This window comes from Cervus elaphus, chromosome 13 (assembly GCF_910594005.1).
Source record: "Cervus elaphus chromosome 13, mCerEla1.1, whole genome shotgun sequence".
Lineage (NCBI taxonomy): Eukaryota > Metazoa > Chordata > Mammalia > Artiodactyla > Cervidae > Cervus > Cervus elaphus.
Window position 1 is genome coordinate 25,105,221 of NC_057827.1, and position 17,222 is coordinate 25,122,442.

The window sequence follows — 17,222 nt, forward strand, 5'->3', positions numbered from 1 at the left end:
CTGTCTTGTTGTTTCTGTAGAGGAATCCTTCTCTTCATCCTGGGCTACCATCTGATATTGTTGCCTCAATACCATAATCTGAATGGTATTTAGACGTTCTTTAATAAATGACATTAGCCGGTTTAAAATACAAGGGCCAAACGTGAGTATTAATAATAGCACTATAAGTGGGCCCAGGAGGGTGGAAACTAAGGTGGTCAGCCAGGGGGAGCGTTGAAACCAGGACTCAAACCATCCCTGCTGGGCCTCCCGTTCCCTCTTTCGTTGCGCCAGTCCTTCTCTCACTTTTGCCATAGATTCTCTTACCACTCCTGTATGGTCTGCATAGAAACAACATTCTTCTCCCAGAGCCGCGCAGACCCCACCCTGTTGGAGAAAAATCAAGTCTAATCTTCTTCTATTCTGCAAGACCACCTCAGACAAGGAAGTCAGAGAGTTCTCCAAGTGGCTGATTGATTCTTCTATGCGAGTTATATCTTCATCTATGGCGGCTCGTAGGGAGGAAAACCCTTGGCCTTGCAGAGATAGTGAAGCTATTCTTGTCCCTGCTCCTGCCAGCCCAAGACTGAACAAGGTTGCCATGGTGATCGCACTGATTGGCTCTCTCTTTTGTCTTAGCATTTCCCGGTCCCAATGTGAGTACATAACTTCTTTAGAGTGGTATAAGATTTTTGGCATTACAGCAACCAGGACACAGAATTCTTGACTCTGGTTGAAAACCTTCACATTTAAACATGGGGTTAGCCCAGTATGTGAACAAATCCACCAACCCCCAACCTCTGGCACAATCCAATTTTTGCCGTGTAAGCTTAGGTTACCAATAGTCTGGGCACAAAGGGGAGCTTTATCACGTGGCACTGTGCCCAAACAGAGTCCCTGTCCCCAGACCTCATTCATTGTGAGGCCAACCTTGCGTTCTTCCCATCGGCATTGGGGTGGGTTCTGGCCTGAAGACAAGTTGTAAGAGACATTGAGGCCTATGGCCTCATAGAAGGGGGGGCGAAGATTATAACAAAGCCAGCAGGATTGGGTCGCATTAGGGTTGGTATGGTTTAAGACTGTAAAGGCTGCATTCACTAAGGCCCATAGGGAGTCCTGAATTGCTGAGCTAGTAGTAACAGTCAGAGGGCCAAGGGTTTCCGTCAGGTTGCCTCCGAGGCTTGGGGTGGAGGAGATGTTAAATGTTCTCGGCGAGCTTGGTCTGGAGGTGGTTGGCTTGGGGGTCGCCTTGTGCCCCTGTGATGTTTCGACCAGATTGGGACCTAAACTATGTACCTGCACCGGCTCAATAACCTGTTTAATGATTAAAAGCTCACCTGGGTAGGGGCCGGGCCAATTTACGTGAAGCTGAAAGCCCCAAGTTAGTCCTGAGGTCCAGCGGTTTTCCTTTTTCGCCCGTTCCTGGTTAAACTGTACCCGTACCTGAGGCCCCTGGTGTCTGTGGTCATTGAAGGTGAAGTTAACTAGATCTCTGTTTCCGACATCCCACCTCTGGGGTCCATCACAAGAGGTCACACAACTCCAGCTCCTGCAATAATAGCTTCCTATGCCACCACAGGTTTTCCAGTTATTACTTATGTTGCCCGGGCAAGCCCAGAACCCCAACCTATGGTTCTCTATCCCATCCCTATAGTACTTATCATAGAGACCATCTTGCTTAGCGAAGAGGCCCGAGAGACTGAAGTATAGGTCTGGCCACCAGGTGTTTGGAGGGTGGATTCCTGAGGTCTCGTTGAGCAGCTCATGAGTCTGCCCGTCGTTGAGTTTCCAGGTGATCTTAGCAGGTTGATGGGGGTTATGACTGGTCGCTCCTGGGTCAATGAGAGCTGCCATCAGCAGGAGAATTAGGAGGCCTCCCGGCGGGCGAGTTTCAGTTTCAAAGGATTTGACGGGTGAGGACTCGCCTTCCATTCTGCTCGTGCTTTTTCCTGTTCTTCCGGTGTGGCTTGCCGCACGTGATTGCAGTGAACCCAGGGTCCAATCCCGTCGACCTTGACAGTGGTAGGAGTGGTAAGGAGAACAACATAAGGGCCTTTCCATCTAGGTTCTAATACTTTAGATTGGTGCCGTTTTACCCAAACCCAATCACCTGGGCCAATATTATGTGAGGGGATGGCCCCCTTATTTTGGCCCTCGTGTATCTCTCGAATCAATTTTCAAACATGGTTATGCACCTTTCTTAATGCCATCAGAGTTTGCTGGAATTGTCCCAAAGTAGGGGGTGGCAGGCATTTTCCTTCGAAAATAGGACACACAGGAGGGGGTCTTCCATACAGAATCTCAAAAGGGGTAAGATTCAGATTATAAGGGGTGTTATGCGCCCGAAAGAGTGCGAAGGGAAGGAGGGTCACCCAGTCCCCACCAGTCTCTATTGCCAACTTTGTCAAAGTTTCTTTTAGGGTCCGATTCATTCTCTCAACCTGTCCTGAGCTCTGGGGATTATATCCACAATGTAACTTCCATTTTGTCCCCAGAGCTTGGGCCAGCCCTTGTACAATCTGGCTCACAAAGGCAGGTCCGTTATCAGAGCCCATAGTCACTGGCAGCCCGTACCTAGGCACTATCTCCTCTAAGATCTTTTTAGCAACCACTATTGCTGTCTCTCCCTTAGCGGGGAAGGCTTCCACCCACCCCGAGAAGGTATCTACCAGAACCAACAGATAGCGATACCCTTACTTGCCTGGCCTTACCTCAGTGAAATCTATCTCCCAGTGTTGGCCTGGCTTTTCCCCTCGGTATCTCATTCCCCTGTGCTGCTTCTTCCCTGCCCTCATTAGCTGGCACGCTTTGCAAGCCTAAATTATCTCTCGTACAGTTGCATTTTGTCGAGGGAACCTCAGGCAGGCCATCTGGAGAAGTGTTAGGGTCTTTCTTTCTCCCAAGTGTGTAGTTGTGTGCAGGTGTTCACACAGGTGACGACCCAGGGTGGCAGGCAATATCAGGTTGTTGTTTTGATCTCGGTACCATCCATCTTTGTCATCCTTCTGGAGGGTGGTATCCTCGTTGATCCAGGCGAGATCAGGGAGGGAATATTTGGGAACTGGTGGCAAGGTCCCCATACCAGGAGGTGGAAGTCCCACGGCTAATATGGGGGCGGCGTAGTCCCAGCTAGCCGCTTTTTGAGCGGCCGCATTAGCGGCACGATTGCCCCGTGCCTTAGGGTCTTCTCCTTTCTGGTGACCGGGGACATGTACTATTGCTACTGCCCGGGGCAGTTGGACAGCTTCCAGGAGCCTGCAAATCTCGAGCAAATTTTTGACCTCCTTCCCCTCAGCTGTCCGAAATCCCCTTTCTTGGTATATTGGACCTTGAATATGGGCAGTGCTGAAAGCGTATCGGCTGTCAGTAAAAATGGTGATTCTCTTCCCTTTGGTTTGCTCCAGGGCCTGTATTAGGGCAATCAATTCTGCTTTTTGCGCAGAAGTGTTTGGGGGAAGTGTCTCAGCCCATATCGTCTGTCCTGAATCATCAACTATGGCGGCTCCCGCCTTCCTTTTCCCATCTTTTACATAGCTGCTCCCATCGGTGAACCATACTAGCTCACTGTTGTTTAGGGGTACATCAGTTAAGTCTTTTCATGCCGCCAGGGCCTCAGCCAGTATCTCACTGCAATCATGGAGAGGGCGGTCTTTCTCTGGGTTAGGTAGAAGCGTGGCCGGATTCAGGACCAAGGGGTCTGAAAACGCACCTGTGGGGCATCGAGCAGCAAGGCCTGGTAATGTGTCAAGCGGGCACTGGAGATCCACTTACCCGGCGGCTGCTTCAAAACCCCTTTAATGGCGTGGGGGGTTGTAAACCAAGAGTTGCTGTCCATACGTCAACTTGTCAGCGTCGCGGACAAGGAGGGCAGTGGCTGCGATGATGCGAAGGCAAGGGGGCCACCCAGCGGCCACGGGGTCCAATCGCTTCAAAAGGTATGCCACCGGCCACTTCCACGGTTCCCATTGTTGCGTCAAGACCCCCTTTCCTATTCCTTGCTTTTCATCTACAAACTGCTGGAATGGCTTATTTGGGTTAGGCAGGGCAAGGGCTGGGGCTTCTAGTAGGGCCCGTCTGAGTGTCTGGAAAGCCTGTTTCATTGGCTCAGTCCAAGTCCAGTTTGGGGTCTCTTTACTTCCCTCATACAAGGGCCAGGCCTTCTCAGCAAACCCCATGATCCACAGTCTGCAATATCCAACAGTCCCCAGAAACTCTCTCACCTGGCGGGGGGTCTTGGGCTCTGGTATCTGCAATATTGTTTCCTTCATGGCCTGGGTTAGCCACCTTTGCCCCTGCCTGATCTTGTACCCCAAATAGGTGACCTCTTGCCAGGCTATTTGCGCCTTCTTTGCGCTAGCGCGATACCCCAAGGTGCCTAGGGTCTGTAAGAGGTCCCCGGTGGCACAGCTGCATGCCTCCTCTGTGGTTTCAGCCAACATAAGGTCATCCACATATTGTAGCAGAATGACCTCTGGGTGGCAAGCCCGATATTCGTAGAGGTCCTCACTCAGAGCCTCATTAAACAAGGTAGGGGAGTTCTTGAACCCCTGTGGGAGGCGGGTCCAAGTTAATTGTACTACTGGTTGGCCTTCCCCCTCGGTCCACTCAAAGGCAAATATCTCCTGGCTCTGGGCCGCCAGGGGTAGGCTGAAAAAGGCATCTTTCTAGTCCAACACAGTGTACCAAGTGTACTCAGGCAGCAAACTGCTCAGGAGGGTATACAGGTTAGGGACAGTGGGGTGTATGTCACTCACCCGTTTGTTGACTTCTCACAGGTCTTGGACAGGTCTGTAATCTGTCCCCTGGCTGCTTCACGGGCAGTAAGGGGGTGTTCCAAGGGGATTGGCACCGCTTGAGAATTCCAGCATCCATGAGATGTCAAATGTGGGGGGTGATCCCCCGCCGAGCTTCCTGGCTCGTGGGGTACTGTCTCACCCTCACAGGAATTGCCTCGGCCTTTAGCTTGATGATGACTGGATGTCTCTGTTTGGCCAGTCCCATTCCTGCCGTTTCTGCCCAGGCCAGTGGGTATTTATGGACCCACGGTTGTACATCTGGTGCTATGGTCTCTGAGGGCTTAGGTGCAAAAAGTCTGTATTCGTCTCTTAAGGCTAGGGATAAGACATGTATCAGCTGTCCCAGTCCATCCGTGACTGTCATTCCCCCAGGGTCAAAATGAATCTGAGCATTAACTTTAGTCAACAAGTCTCTTCCAAGTAGAGGGGCTGGGCATTCTGGTATCACCAAAAACGAATGGGACACCTGGTGGGTCTCCAGATTCACTTTTCGTTCTGTGGTCCAACAATATCTTTTTGTCCCCGTGGCTCCTTGCACCAAGCTGGTTTTCTTAGACATTGGTCCCAGTTTTTGATTTAAAGCAGAGTGTTGGGCGCCAGTATCTACCATGAAGCCAACGGGTTTCCCCTCCACATGTATGGTTACCCAGGACTCGGGGAGGGGTGCCGAGTCTTGACTCCCCTAGTCACTGTCTTCCCCTGCATATAGAACTCGAGTTCCAGGGGAGATTCTCTCTCTCTGGGTCGTTCCTCTCCTCGGGTCCCTCATAGGGCACTCGTTTTTCCAGTGCCCCTGTTCTTTGCAGTAGGCGCACTGATCTTTCTTTAAGGCCTGCCTTTTTGGTCTCTCTTTTTCTCCCGTCCGGGGGTCTCAAGGTTCCCTCAATTTTGTTCCGGCCTTTATCCCCGCAAAAAGAATCTGGGCTAGCTCCCTCTGGTTCTTACAGTTTTCCCTCGCCCTATGTTCCCTATCTTCCTTCCTGATTTTCTCAGCTAATTCCCTTTCCTCCTGTCGAATTCGTTCTTCCTTTTCTTCTGTGGTCTCCCTATTATTAAATACCTTTTCAGCTACTTTCAGTAGATCCTGTATTGTCTGTTCTCCCAATCCCTCTATCTTTTGTAATTTCCTCCTAATATCTGGGGCTGCCTGATTTACAAACGCTAACAGAACTGCAGTGCGTGACTCCTCAGCCTGGGGGTCCATAGGTGTATATTGTCTGAACGCTTCCATCAGCCTCTCTAGGAAGGCTGCCGGGCTCTCAGCGGGCTCTTGCCTTACTAAATTTACCTTTGCCAAATTTGTCGGCTTTCTTGCTGCGGCCCGCGGGCCAGTCATCCGAGTCTGGCGGTACACTCGAAGACGCTCCCTACCTTCCGCTCGCTCAAAATCCCAGTTAGGCCGCAACAGAGGAAACCCCTCGTCCACGAGATGAGGCTGGGCGGTTGGCCTCCCGTCGGCCCCCAGGACCCATTTCCGCGCCTCTGCCAGAACTCGCTCCCGTTCTTCTGTGGTGAAGAGCACCTGCAACAGCTGTTGACAATCATCCCAGGTGGGGTTGTGAGTGAACAAAATGGAATCTAAGAGGTCAGTGAGGCCTTGGGGTTTCTCTGAGAAAGGAGGGTTTTGGGTCTTCCAATTGTACAGGTCACTCGTGGAAAAGGGCCAGTACTGATAGGTTCGCTCTCCTTCCGGGTCAGCTGGTCCCACTCGGACGGGGAGCGCCTGAACAGTGGATGAAGGTAACTCTGGGTCCCCAGGGTCTTGCCCACCCCTCTTTCTCTCCCCTAGCTCTCCCCCGGGTCCCCAATGTTGGTCCCCCCTCATGGTCAGTTCCCGTTGGCCCTCTTAGTCTTCTCGGTTCACCCGTGGGAGCTTCTCTCCTCTGAGGGAATTGCAAGGGGGGCACATATGGCGGAGGCCTCATCTCCATTTCTAGATCTATCAGGTTTGGATAAGAGGATTCCTGTAAGACTAGTTTTGGGTCCTGTTTCTTTTTGGTTTCCTCCGGGGGGGTCTCCATCACCAGGACCTGTGAATTAGAAGAACTAGGAGGTTTGTGAACGAAAGGTTTTAACCACTTAGGCAGATTTTCCACTAGATCCTGCCAAACCATGACAGGGGACCTGACCCGGATGGCCCCAGGGATCCGGAGCCATAATCTTCTCCTTCACAGCCTGTATGATGGACGGTTGAAAGGTGCCTTCCAGAGGCCATCCAACCTGGAAGGCGGGCCACTCTACAGAGCAAAATGTTATTAATTTACTTTTCTTGACTAGCAAAGACAAGTTATGGGCCCTGGCCCTGACATCCGAAAAATGGTCAGTCATGAGGGAAAGTGGAGTAGATTCTCCCTGACCCATGGTCAAAGAATAAATGGTAGGGAAGAGTGGGAGAGAGAAGAAGTCACTGAGAACGACCACCAAAAATCCTACCGGGAGTGGTGGCGGCCAAGAGGTTGGGCTTATGGTATGCTTTTGGAATTGTTTATATGCCTGTGTCGTTGCACAGAAGTTTTCTTGCTGGGGGTGGGCACCCTAGGGGTTTCTAGCCCATTCCGTGACCCCCTTATCCTCTCACAGGAGTCTTCAAGTGGCAGGCGCCCTAATGGCCTTCAAGTGCCTGACCCGTGCCCACACGAAGAATTTTAGGCCACGTCCTCAGTTAAGGATGTTAAAGGAGAGTTTCACCCAGTCAGGCTCTAGTTACTGATGCTCACTTATTGTAGGGCCATCAGAGTCCGCCAGAGTGTAGCCCTGGCCGGGACTCATCAATTGCCCCCACAACCGTTCGCCTGTTCACTGAAACTCCTGAAAAGAAAAGGAATTGAGAGCAGATCACAGAAGAAGAGGAGAAGGAGAATAAGTCAGAGGAGAGAGAAGAGAACGATGCACCAGAAGGGAACGAGACCAGAGACAACGCCGGCACACACACAAACACGGAGAGCCGAAGACAAACACACGGACAGACAAACGTCGGCCGACAACACAGTGCTGGGTTTTCGGGCCCCCTGAGTTTTCTTGCCCCCCTGGTACTAGGTTCACCTTACCGAATGGCGTCCACTGCTCACCAGACTCGGGATCAGGAGAGGAACTCTCCTTCCTGCAGAGCCGGCTGCCTTCCAGCGCGTCCGCTGGCCTCGGTCTTACGCCGGCTGGAACGTCTTAACCCCCTATAGAAAGCTTTCTCCTGTGCCAGATACCTTCCTGCCTCACAGCAGGGCCTCGGATTTACACTGAACTTCTTGTCCTGCCTGAGCACCGGTGCTATTATCTATCCTTCTCCTCTGTCCTGTAAGTGTTCTCTTCCCCCGGTCAAGGGATCCTGGATGAGCCCCCAAATGTTATGCCCAATGTCTGAATCCCTGAGCGGGAAGAGAGAAGGCCTCCAAGACAATGCAACTTGCAAAAAGGGAAGTTTATTGCTGACTCTTGGCGCATCCAACGCAGTGGTGCGGGGTCAGAGAGCCCCGAGCCCAAGCTGTTACACAAATTTATAGGGTGAGCATAAGCAGTTGGTAGCTGGCATAAGCTTAAGCTGGCTTAACCAGGCAAACATGGTTACATGTTTGCAAAGCAATTTTATTGGTCCAAACTTTCGCGGGCTTTTTTTCAAACTTTGGCGTTTGCGGGCTTTTCAGCTTTCCCCTGATAGGTTCCCTTTTTCTTACTGGGCGCATGTAGATTGGCTGGCTCCGGCCTGATGGGGGTAGGGAATCTTACCATTTCGGGGGAAACCGAGACTTAGGTCCGGGCCGCCTGTCATGGTGTTAGCCCTGGCAGCCACACAACAACTTGTCACCTCCGTCCTTCAAACCTTAGCGTAGATTTACTGCTAAATCTGGACTCTGGGTGCAGCCCGGGGCTAGAGGTCATCCAGGTGACAAGAAGTCCGTTTCCCAGAGGAGTCGAGTTTCCACAGCTCGGGGCTGTCGCCATCACAGAACCGCTGAGGGGACGCCCTTCTTGTGACCATGGCGGAGGCAGGCCGGCCTAAGTAGCCCTTGGGGTAGAGGGTCTGGCGGCTCTTGGCCAATGATCTCGTCTTAAAAATTTATCGCGTTTGGCAGGAGCGTCCTCTACCTCATTCCGGTTCCGGGAGTTGCAGAGAAAACACCACCCCCACCCCCCGCCCCGCCCTGTAGTTATTGTCGGAGATGGCTGGGGCACAGAGCGGTTTAAACCCAAAAGCCACGCCTTCAGCCTGAAGCCGGAAAGAACCGCGACCTACCCCAGCTCTCGCCCAAGCGTACTTCCGGTTCCGTCCCTGGCTTCCGGTGCTGCCACTCCGCGGGTCGTGAAGGTTTTTTTTGTAAACATGGCGTTCACCCTGAAGGTTTTCCGGGGCGGCCGTGTCCGCGCAGCTGTCGCTCGCTGTGGGTTTGCTACCCGGGGGGTGACCATCCCGGGCTCTATCAGCCGAGAACCGGATCCCGATTTCGACTGGGAACCGGAGGAGCGAGAACTGCAGGAGGTGGAGAGGTACCGGCTCCTTCCCGGGCCCTCAGCTTGAAGCAGGGCCTTGGTCTGGGCGCCCTTGTCCGCGCCTGGTTGGCGCTGGGCGTCCTGCAGCAGCCCTTCTCACCCGTTTTTAGGGGCGCAGGGGCAGGTGTTAGATCCTTTGCGACCACAGGTCCTCACCAAGGACGTATTTCATCACCCGACTAAAGAATTCAGCAACAGCTTATGGGCTGTTGTTCTTGGTGTTAGACTTGTGGGGCGGTGTTCTGGCTGGCCGACATGGCCAGGTAGTGTTTCCAAAGTGAAGTGCGCTGGACGCTCTGTGACTGACCCCAAGGCTCCTAAACCACCCATCTAGCGTCTAGGCATGGTTTCTGCAATTGGTTCTCTCCCCCAGCACCCTGAAACGACAGAAAAAAGCCATTCGGTTCCAGAAAATTCGGAGGCAAATGGAGGCGTCAGGTGCCCCGCCCAGGACCCTGACGTGGGAAGCCATGGAGCAGATCCGGTAAGACCATTATGATTTTTGTTTTGAATACATAGTACATTACATATGGCTCAAAATTAAAGCAGTATAACGGCATATGTGTTGACAAGTGTTAACCCTCTTAGTCTCCTATGGATAGTATTTTTAATAGTTTTCTTGTGTCACTATCTAGGTTTCCTTCTGCACATACAAGCAAGCTCATGTGAATGTAGAATTTTATTTTCACTTTCGTAGTCTCAAACAGAATTTATAAATAACTTTTCTACAATTTACTTTGTTCACTTAATATATTCCGAAGATCTTTCAACTTCCCAAGAAAGACCTCATTCTCTTTTGTAGATGCTTAGTAAATTGTAGTTTGTATTACTGATCTTTTATGGTGGGCACTTGATTTGTTCCCACTCACTTACTGTAACAAATAGTGCTCCGGTGCATGACCTTGTGTACCCATCAATGTACATACCTGCCAGAAGCATTATACACATTCTCAGAAGTAGGTTTGCTGAAGCCAAAAGTAAATGAATTTGCATTTTGGTAAATATTGTTAAATATTCTTCCAAAGGTTATGTTCCGTTTTTCATTCTCACCAGAATAATTCTGGAGTTGAGACTTAGAATAAGGGGGTGTTATAGAGATGATCAAGATTTTATGAGCCTGCAACACCTCTCTTCTATCAGCTTCCTCTCTTGTCTTGAATGCCAGCATTTTTAACCCTTCCATCTTCTTACCTGTCACCTCCCCTTTGGGGATCAGTAAATAATCTTTTTATTTCAGAGAAAAATCAGGCCATTAGGTTAAAAGTTATTAAAGCTTCTTGGACTCCTCCTCTCTTTCCACTTTCAGTCTTGTACTCTAGTCATATCACTGGGGAAGTGGCAGTTCTTCACTTGTCTAGGACCGGTCCTCTGGGTGCTCTAGGTCAAATCCCCACCTAATTCCTCAGGTACCTTTTTCTGTCAACTTAAAGTTGTCTGTGTTGTATGCTGGGCCCAGTCTGTCAATAACCAGTGCTGTGGCTGGACCAGCTATTGTGTCTTAAGATTACAACATGCCCTTCAATGACCTCAACTTTGGCTGGGGGTGGGTGGAAGTTTATTACTTACAGGACCTGAAAATTACACAGCTCACCTGAGGCCACACAGCAAGGCCATGGCTAGAGAGAGTTGCAAGGGCCTGGAGTTCTACTTTTACTGGGGTTGAGCACTGGGGCCTGAGATTTTTTTGGCGGTGGGTGGGGAGGGGTAGGCTTTTGAGGGCTTACTCTTTATTGGTGAATTCAGTGGGAATTTAAAGCACAGGAAGAGAAAAGGCAAGTGGCCCACGTGGTTAGTTGTTGAAGTCAACCATGATCTCTGAAACAAAGGTGCCTCCGTGGGGTGGCTGGAGCCCAGCTTTTTATCTAGTTGTGTGGCTGGCAGTGTGTTTATTGAAGACAGCCATCTTCAGAGTGCATGCCTTGGCAAGCAAAACTTAAGTCAGTCACTTGGATTACAAAAAAAAAAGGAAACCCAACTGTCAAGTTTACTCAACACGCCCTCCTCCTTTAGTTCCCTCCTGGTTCCCTGCTCTCATTTTTGTTTGTTTAATCATGACAATGAAACTGCTCACAAATATACCAGTGACTTCCTCAGTGCTAGGCATAACTGACTCTCAACACTTTAACTTGTCTAATACTTCTCAGCATTTGACCTTGTCTGCATTCTTGAAATTCTCCCTTGACCCTTACAGATTATTATTGTTCATTAATATACAGATTACAGTTCAAGGAATCTAACTGATGACTGCACCCTGTTTCACTGTCACTGGATTGAGCTTCAAAATGAAAATTTGCTCATGTGCTTAAAATTCTTTCTTTGTTCACTGTTGCTCTGAGATAAACTCCAGAATCCCTAAGCAAGACATGGTCTTGCTCCTTCCCCCACTGTCACACGGCTAGAACTCTTCCCAACAAAGGTGATGTGCTTCTTTGTATTTCATCTGCTGCCTCCTCTACCATCAGTTCCTTTGACCCCCTGTTCTTCTACTCTCCTCTCCCAGCTTGTTACAACTGCTCATGTTTTCAGACCAGCTCTAGGGTGGACTTCCTGAAGAATTCTTAGGCTGCCCCATAGGTGTGGTGCTAGCCTGTCCCTGCCTCTCCCTTCCTGGTTCTCTCATAGCATCCTCTGCTGAGATCCTTCTCATAGTGTTGCTGGTTTTGCTGGGTGTTAATACATTTGTCTCCACCACCAGATTGTATGTTTTTTTTTTTTAATGAATGTCTATTTAGGGATAGGCCCTGGGCTGGATATTTATTATACAATCAATAATCAATTTATTAATAGCCAATTTAATAATCAATTTATTATTCAATCAACACAGCAGTCTTTTTTGGTTTTTTTGCTGCATAGTGGGGCATGCAGGATCTTACTTCCCTAACCAGGGATCAAACCTGCCTGCATTGGGTCTTCCAGCTCCCTGCATTGGAAGCACGGAGTCTTCATCACTGCACTGTCAGGCATGTCTGGATTGTATATTCTTTGAAGGGAAAGACTGTCTTGCATCCCCTGGATCTTACTGGGGCCTGTCATGCAGTGAGAGAAATCCAGTTGACATTAAATGACTAAAAGTAGTTGGGTGTTGCTGTAAGCACAGAAGAATTGGCTGTAGACATTTAGTGGTGCACGACAGAGACTGTGTTTGCAGTTTTTCCAAGCTTTCTTCTTTTCATGTATGTATCACTAGTGTTACGTAATCTGTTAACTGTTCTGATAGGAGATGTCTTCACAGATGGAAAATCTGCTTCTTTTTTCCATAGGTATTTACACAGGGAATTTGCAGAGTCTTGGTCAGTTCCCAGATTGGCTGAAGGCTTTGATGTCAGCACTGATGTGATCCGAAGGGTTTTAAAAAGCAAGTTCGTACCCACATTGGAACAGAAACTAAAGCAGGATCAAAAAGTCCTTAAGAAAATTGGACTTGGCCGTTTGCTTCCGGAGCTCCCAGGCCCTGGAGATTCCTCCAAACCACTTTCTGCAGGCCTGTCTGTATCAGGTTCTTTGCTGATGCCTGGGGATGAAGCCTCATCCAAAGGCGATGGTCACAGCACAGCTTTGAAAGTGATTGAATTGAACACTCAGAGTACAAATATACCAACGAGACAGACGAAAAGGAATAAAGGAGTCCAGGGCCTGGAGGAGGGGAAGAACTTTGTGCCTGTTGCTGCAGGTCACCCTACCGGCACTTGTAGGGGCACCAGAGGAATTGACAGTGATGGATTACCCAGTGACAAGAAGCTGGAAGAGCTGAAGGCAGGGGAGGCAGGTGACCAGATCTTCAGCAACAGAGTCATGCAGAGGGGACGAGAGTTCTTTGACAGTAATGGGAACTTCCTGTACAGAATCTGAGCCGGGGATGTGCCACGTGACACACAGCCGGGCGAGTATATTTGGTTCTGCCTGGATTTCTGTGTACGGATTTCCACCTTGGAAGTGAGGGGGAATGATGAGCCTGGAATGTGGGATGAAAGGTTTGAACCTGACAAAGGGCAGATGACTTCACAGGGCAGATGTGTCTGGGAGCAGAGCAGTGATCCACCAGGTAGAGTGTAGCCTCCTGGAGCACAGCACCTGCTCTGACCCACAGCCATCTGCAGATTTCACCCTTCTCCCTTGGGCTGTCTGTGTGTTGAAAAACCTGTATTGCATGTGTTGTTACAAGTTTCTGTGATACTTGCAGTATATTTGGGAGGAGATTAAGTTTGTCTTCTCGCCTCATTTACTTCTTGATTAATGAACACTTAACAGTTCTGGAACTGCTTAGTCAATTGGTTGTCCTCATTATGTGCAAAATAAAGCAAAATGAAGCAGTCTGTTTTGATTGGTGCTCTGTGGGATTGGGAGGGTTTGTTTACCTGGGAAGGAAAGGGAAGGGAAGGGAAGAAAAACAGAGTCCCTAAATGTTGGGAGAGAAATGTGGCCAGAGGTATCGCCAGCAAAGGGCTCTGTGCTGATCAGCCCTGCTTAGTTACAGACTTTGACACGTTTTTAAAAACGACATTAGGCCTCCCCTAAACACCCAGTCTAAAGTCACTCTTTTAGTTGCTGGGGCCCTGAAGAAGATCGGGGTGTGGGGGTCTGTCCAAACAGAAATACAGGGCAGGCACAGGCTTTACAGGCTCTCAACATAATCTCTAGCCACTTCCAAAAGCTTAAATAGAATCTTACTTTACAGTTTTTATCAGATTTTTACAAGGCTCTTGTGATCTAGACAAGAACAGATAATAGATCACTTTTACAAATTTGGTATCAAGGTTTTTGGATATACCCACAGCCATGTAGCTGTGAGTGAGTGGCAGCACAGCACAGGCCCTTGAACCCAGGTCTCACTCTTAAGTCATCTTAAATTCCTGGAATCCAGCATTGCCTGGCATCATTTCTGTTAATTCACAGATTGTTTTAGAAGTATTTGATGAATATAATCACCAGAAAGTGATTATCAAAAGACAAATAGAGATATATTCAGGCAACATAAGAGTCCAGTGATAGTTCTCAACAATGTCTCGCTTTAACAATTTACCAGCAAAAATAGGCTAGTCAGAATTTAACTATATGCAGAATGTTTTTCTAATGGAGACGTAGATATCCCAATCCTGTCATTGATAGTCTGTTCATGTATCTTGTTGCTGTTTCAGATGTCATTAATAGCAATTATATCACTGATTGCTGTTAACTGGAGCATTCGCTCGGTATAAGTCTGCAAGGCCCTATCACATACCAGTCAAAGTTGGGGAATCCAGGTTTTAGTAATAGAGCAGTGGACACACAAGGCCCTTGTCACTGCTTTGTCACTTTCAAGTAATTTACAAACCAATATTTTTATGATTTGAAAAAGTAATTTGCCATGAGAACCTTTGAGCAGCAAGATACTATTTGACTGCTTAAACAGGCATTTCTAACTCCTGCACATCATTTGACTATGCCCTTTCCCCAGGGGATTATGAAAAAAAATAGAAGCTTTTATTACTAGCCTAGATACCTTTTCCATTTACCTCATCCCCTAGCATCCTAATGCTCACTAGCTTAAATCTTTTGTTCTCCATTGTAAATGCTAATCTTAGGCTTTTGCACTTACTAGTTCATTGTCGCCAGATTTTCATTTGGCTAGGTCCTTACCATTCAGGTCTCAGGTCAAATGTTACTTTCATAGGCTTTCCCTAATCACCCTAGTCCTGTTTAATTTTCCCCAGTATTTGAAATGTATTAGTAATGTATTGGAGAAAGCAATGGCAACCCACTCTAGTACCCTTGCCTGGAAAATCCCATGGACAGAGGAGCCTGGTAGGCTACAGTCCATGGGGTCGTGAAGAGTTGGACACGACTGAGCAACTTCACTTTGACTTTTCACTTTCATGCATTGGAGAAGGAAATGGCAACCCACTCCAGTATTCTTGCCTGGAGAATCCCAGGGACAGAGAAACCTGGTGGGCTGCCATCTATGGGGTCACAGAGAGTCGGACACAACTGACGTGATTTAGCAGCAGCAGCAGTAATGTATTATTTGTCATCACCTTCCTTGCCCCATTCCCATAAGGGCAGGAGACCTGTCTGTATTCATTGCTGCAGTTCCAACCCGAGGAGGTTTTTTTTTTTTTTTGCTGAGTGGCAAGTGGTATTTTAGTTCCATGACCAGGGCCTGAACTCATGTCCCCTCCAGTGGAGTCCTAACCATATACCTCCAGGGAATCCCCCTAACAGAGATTTCAGAATTGGTTGAGTGAATGAAAACTGGCTGGGAAACCTTAGGTGTGTATTCAGTTGCTTCAGTGTCCAACTCTGCAACCCTGGGGACTGTAGCCCACCAGGCTCCTCTGTCCGTGGGGACTCTTCAGGCAAGAATACTGGAGTGGGTTGCCGTGCCCTCCTCCAGGGGATCTTCCCAACCCAGGGATCCAACCCAAGCCTCTTAGGTCTCCTGCATTAGCAGGTGGGTTCTTTACCACTAGCCCCACCTGGGAAACCCAATCCATCAGTCAATCCACAATGGCAGAAAGTCCAGCCTTTTACCTTTGCCTATCAAGAAGGCCTACACTTCCTACAGGTCAACCCATCCCTGCTCTATATGGTCAGAGTCTTGGATCTTCACTCACTGGCACAGAGATGTTTGGGGATACTGTCGTCCTCTCCTCCCTGGTCCCCCACTGCCCCAGCCCAAGCTGGGAGGCTGGACAGGGGGATGGGGATTCCTTGGGCATGGGTCAGAGGACTCCATGGTGCCCTCTCCCCAGTCAGTCCTAGTTCTGGACACAAAGGACTTTCACATCACATTGGATGAGGGGGAGCTCATTAGGGGGCACAGATGCCTCCACGGGGGCAACAGAAGGCAAGATCCCCAAGCTGGAATGAAAGAGACTGTGGGCGGAGTGGACAACTCAGAGCAACTTTGGGGCCAGACTCAAGAGGCTAGCAAACAGGATAGAAGGGACTAAAGTCCCTGTGACCTGGAGGGTGTATATGTCACTCATCTGTGAAGGGCAGCTTCTTCCTTTCTGTGCAGCTGAGATTTGATCTAACTAAAGGTGAGGGGTGAGAGGAAGCTCAGTAAAAAACACTCGATGAGCATAAAAGTTTTGTGTTGTCTTGTTTTTGAGGTTTTCAAATATTTGAAAGCAGAATATTGTAATGCAACAAACCCCTGTGTACCCATCACCCAGCTTCAGCATTTAGCAAATAGCCAAATTTTCTTAATATGCATGCCGCAACTAGAGTTTCCACATGCCACAGCTAAAGATCCTGCATGCCTCATCGAAGGTCAGAGACCCCACATGCTGCAACTAAGAGCCGGTGCAACCAAATAAATAAAAATAAATATTAAAAATAGCAAACTTGAGACATCAAATTATTTCATCTGTAAGTACTTCAGTATGTGTCTCAGAGATAGGAACTCCATTTTAACACAAGACATATGAACCATTTCTATACCTTGAAAGTTTCAGTAATTCCTTATTATCAGCTAATATCCTGATAATATTCTGGTTGATTTCTCTGAATTAGGATTCACACAAAGTCCACACATTGCAAAACTGCATTGTGTCATGTCCCAGAAGTCTGATTTTAAAGTGATTTCCCCTTCCACTTTCTTCTCTTTGTCATTTGATAGGTTATTTGACCCATAAAATTTTGTGCATTTTGGATATGCTTGATTTTATCCTTATGATGTCTTTTATCATGTTTCCACTACCTTCTGTATTTCCTATGAAGTGGCAATTAGATCTTGAGGCTTGATCAGGTTCAATTTGTACTTCCTATACATCTCACCAGATGAGTTTGTGATGTCACGATTGATTAGTGAGTTCAGGTATTGTCAGCCAGGCCTGTCCATTATAATGTCTCTCATAAGCTTTTTAAAAACAAACAAACAAAAACCCCAAACAAGGTGGATATAGATCTTTATCATCACCCCTGAAATTCCCTAATCTGCCCCAATTCAATCACTTTTCTGAAATTTTCACTATAGTTTTTCCT

At 48.4% G+C, this 17,222-nt stretch overlaps 2 protein-coding genes across 2 annotated transcripts; one reads left to right on the forward strand and one right to left on the reverse strand.

The window, feature by feature from the left end:
• Positions 1-3,082: 3,082 nt before the first annotated feature.
• On the reverse strand, positions 3,083-8,944 carry LOC122706384. Its single transcript, XM_043921550.1, has 4 exons — positions 8,496-8,944; positions 6,900-7,012; positions 5,770-6,306; positions 3,083-3,115 (listed from the first exon to the last, which is right to left on the reverse strand). The coding sequence occupies exons 1-4, from the start codon at positions 8,536-8,538 to the stop codon at positions 3,083-3,085; spliced, it is 726 nt and encodes a 241-aa protein (XP_043777485.1). The 5' UTR covers positions 8,539-8,944.
• A 17-nt stretch (positions 8,945-8,961) lies between these two features.
• NGRN (neugrin, neurite outgrowth associated) lies at positions 8,962-13,570 on the forward strand. The gene is made up of 3 exons (XM_043921369.1): positions 8,962-9,254; positions 9,631-9,741; positions 12,518-13,570. Exons 1-3 carry the CDS (start codon positions 9,091-9,093, stop codon positions 13,104-13,106), a joined length of 864 nt encoding a protein of 287 aa, XP_043777304.1. The 5' UTR covers positions 8,962-9,090; the 3' UTR covers positions 13,107-13,570.
• The last annotated feature ends 3,652 nt before the right edge of the window (positions 13,571-17,222 follow it).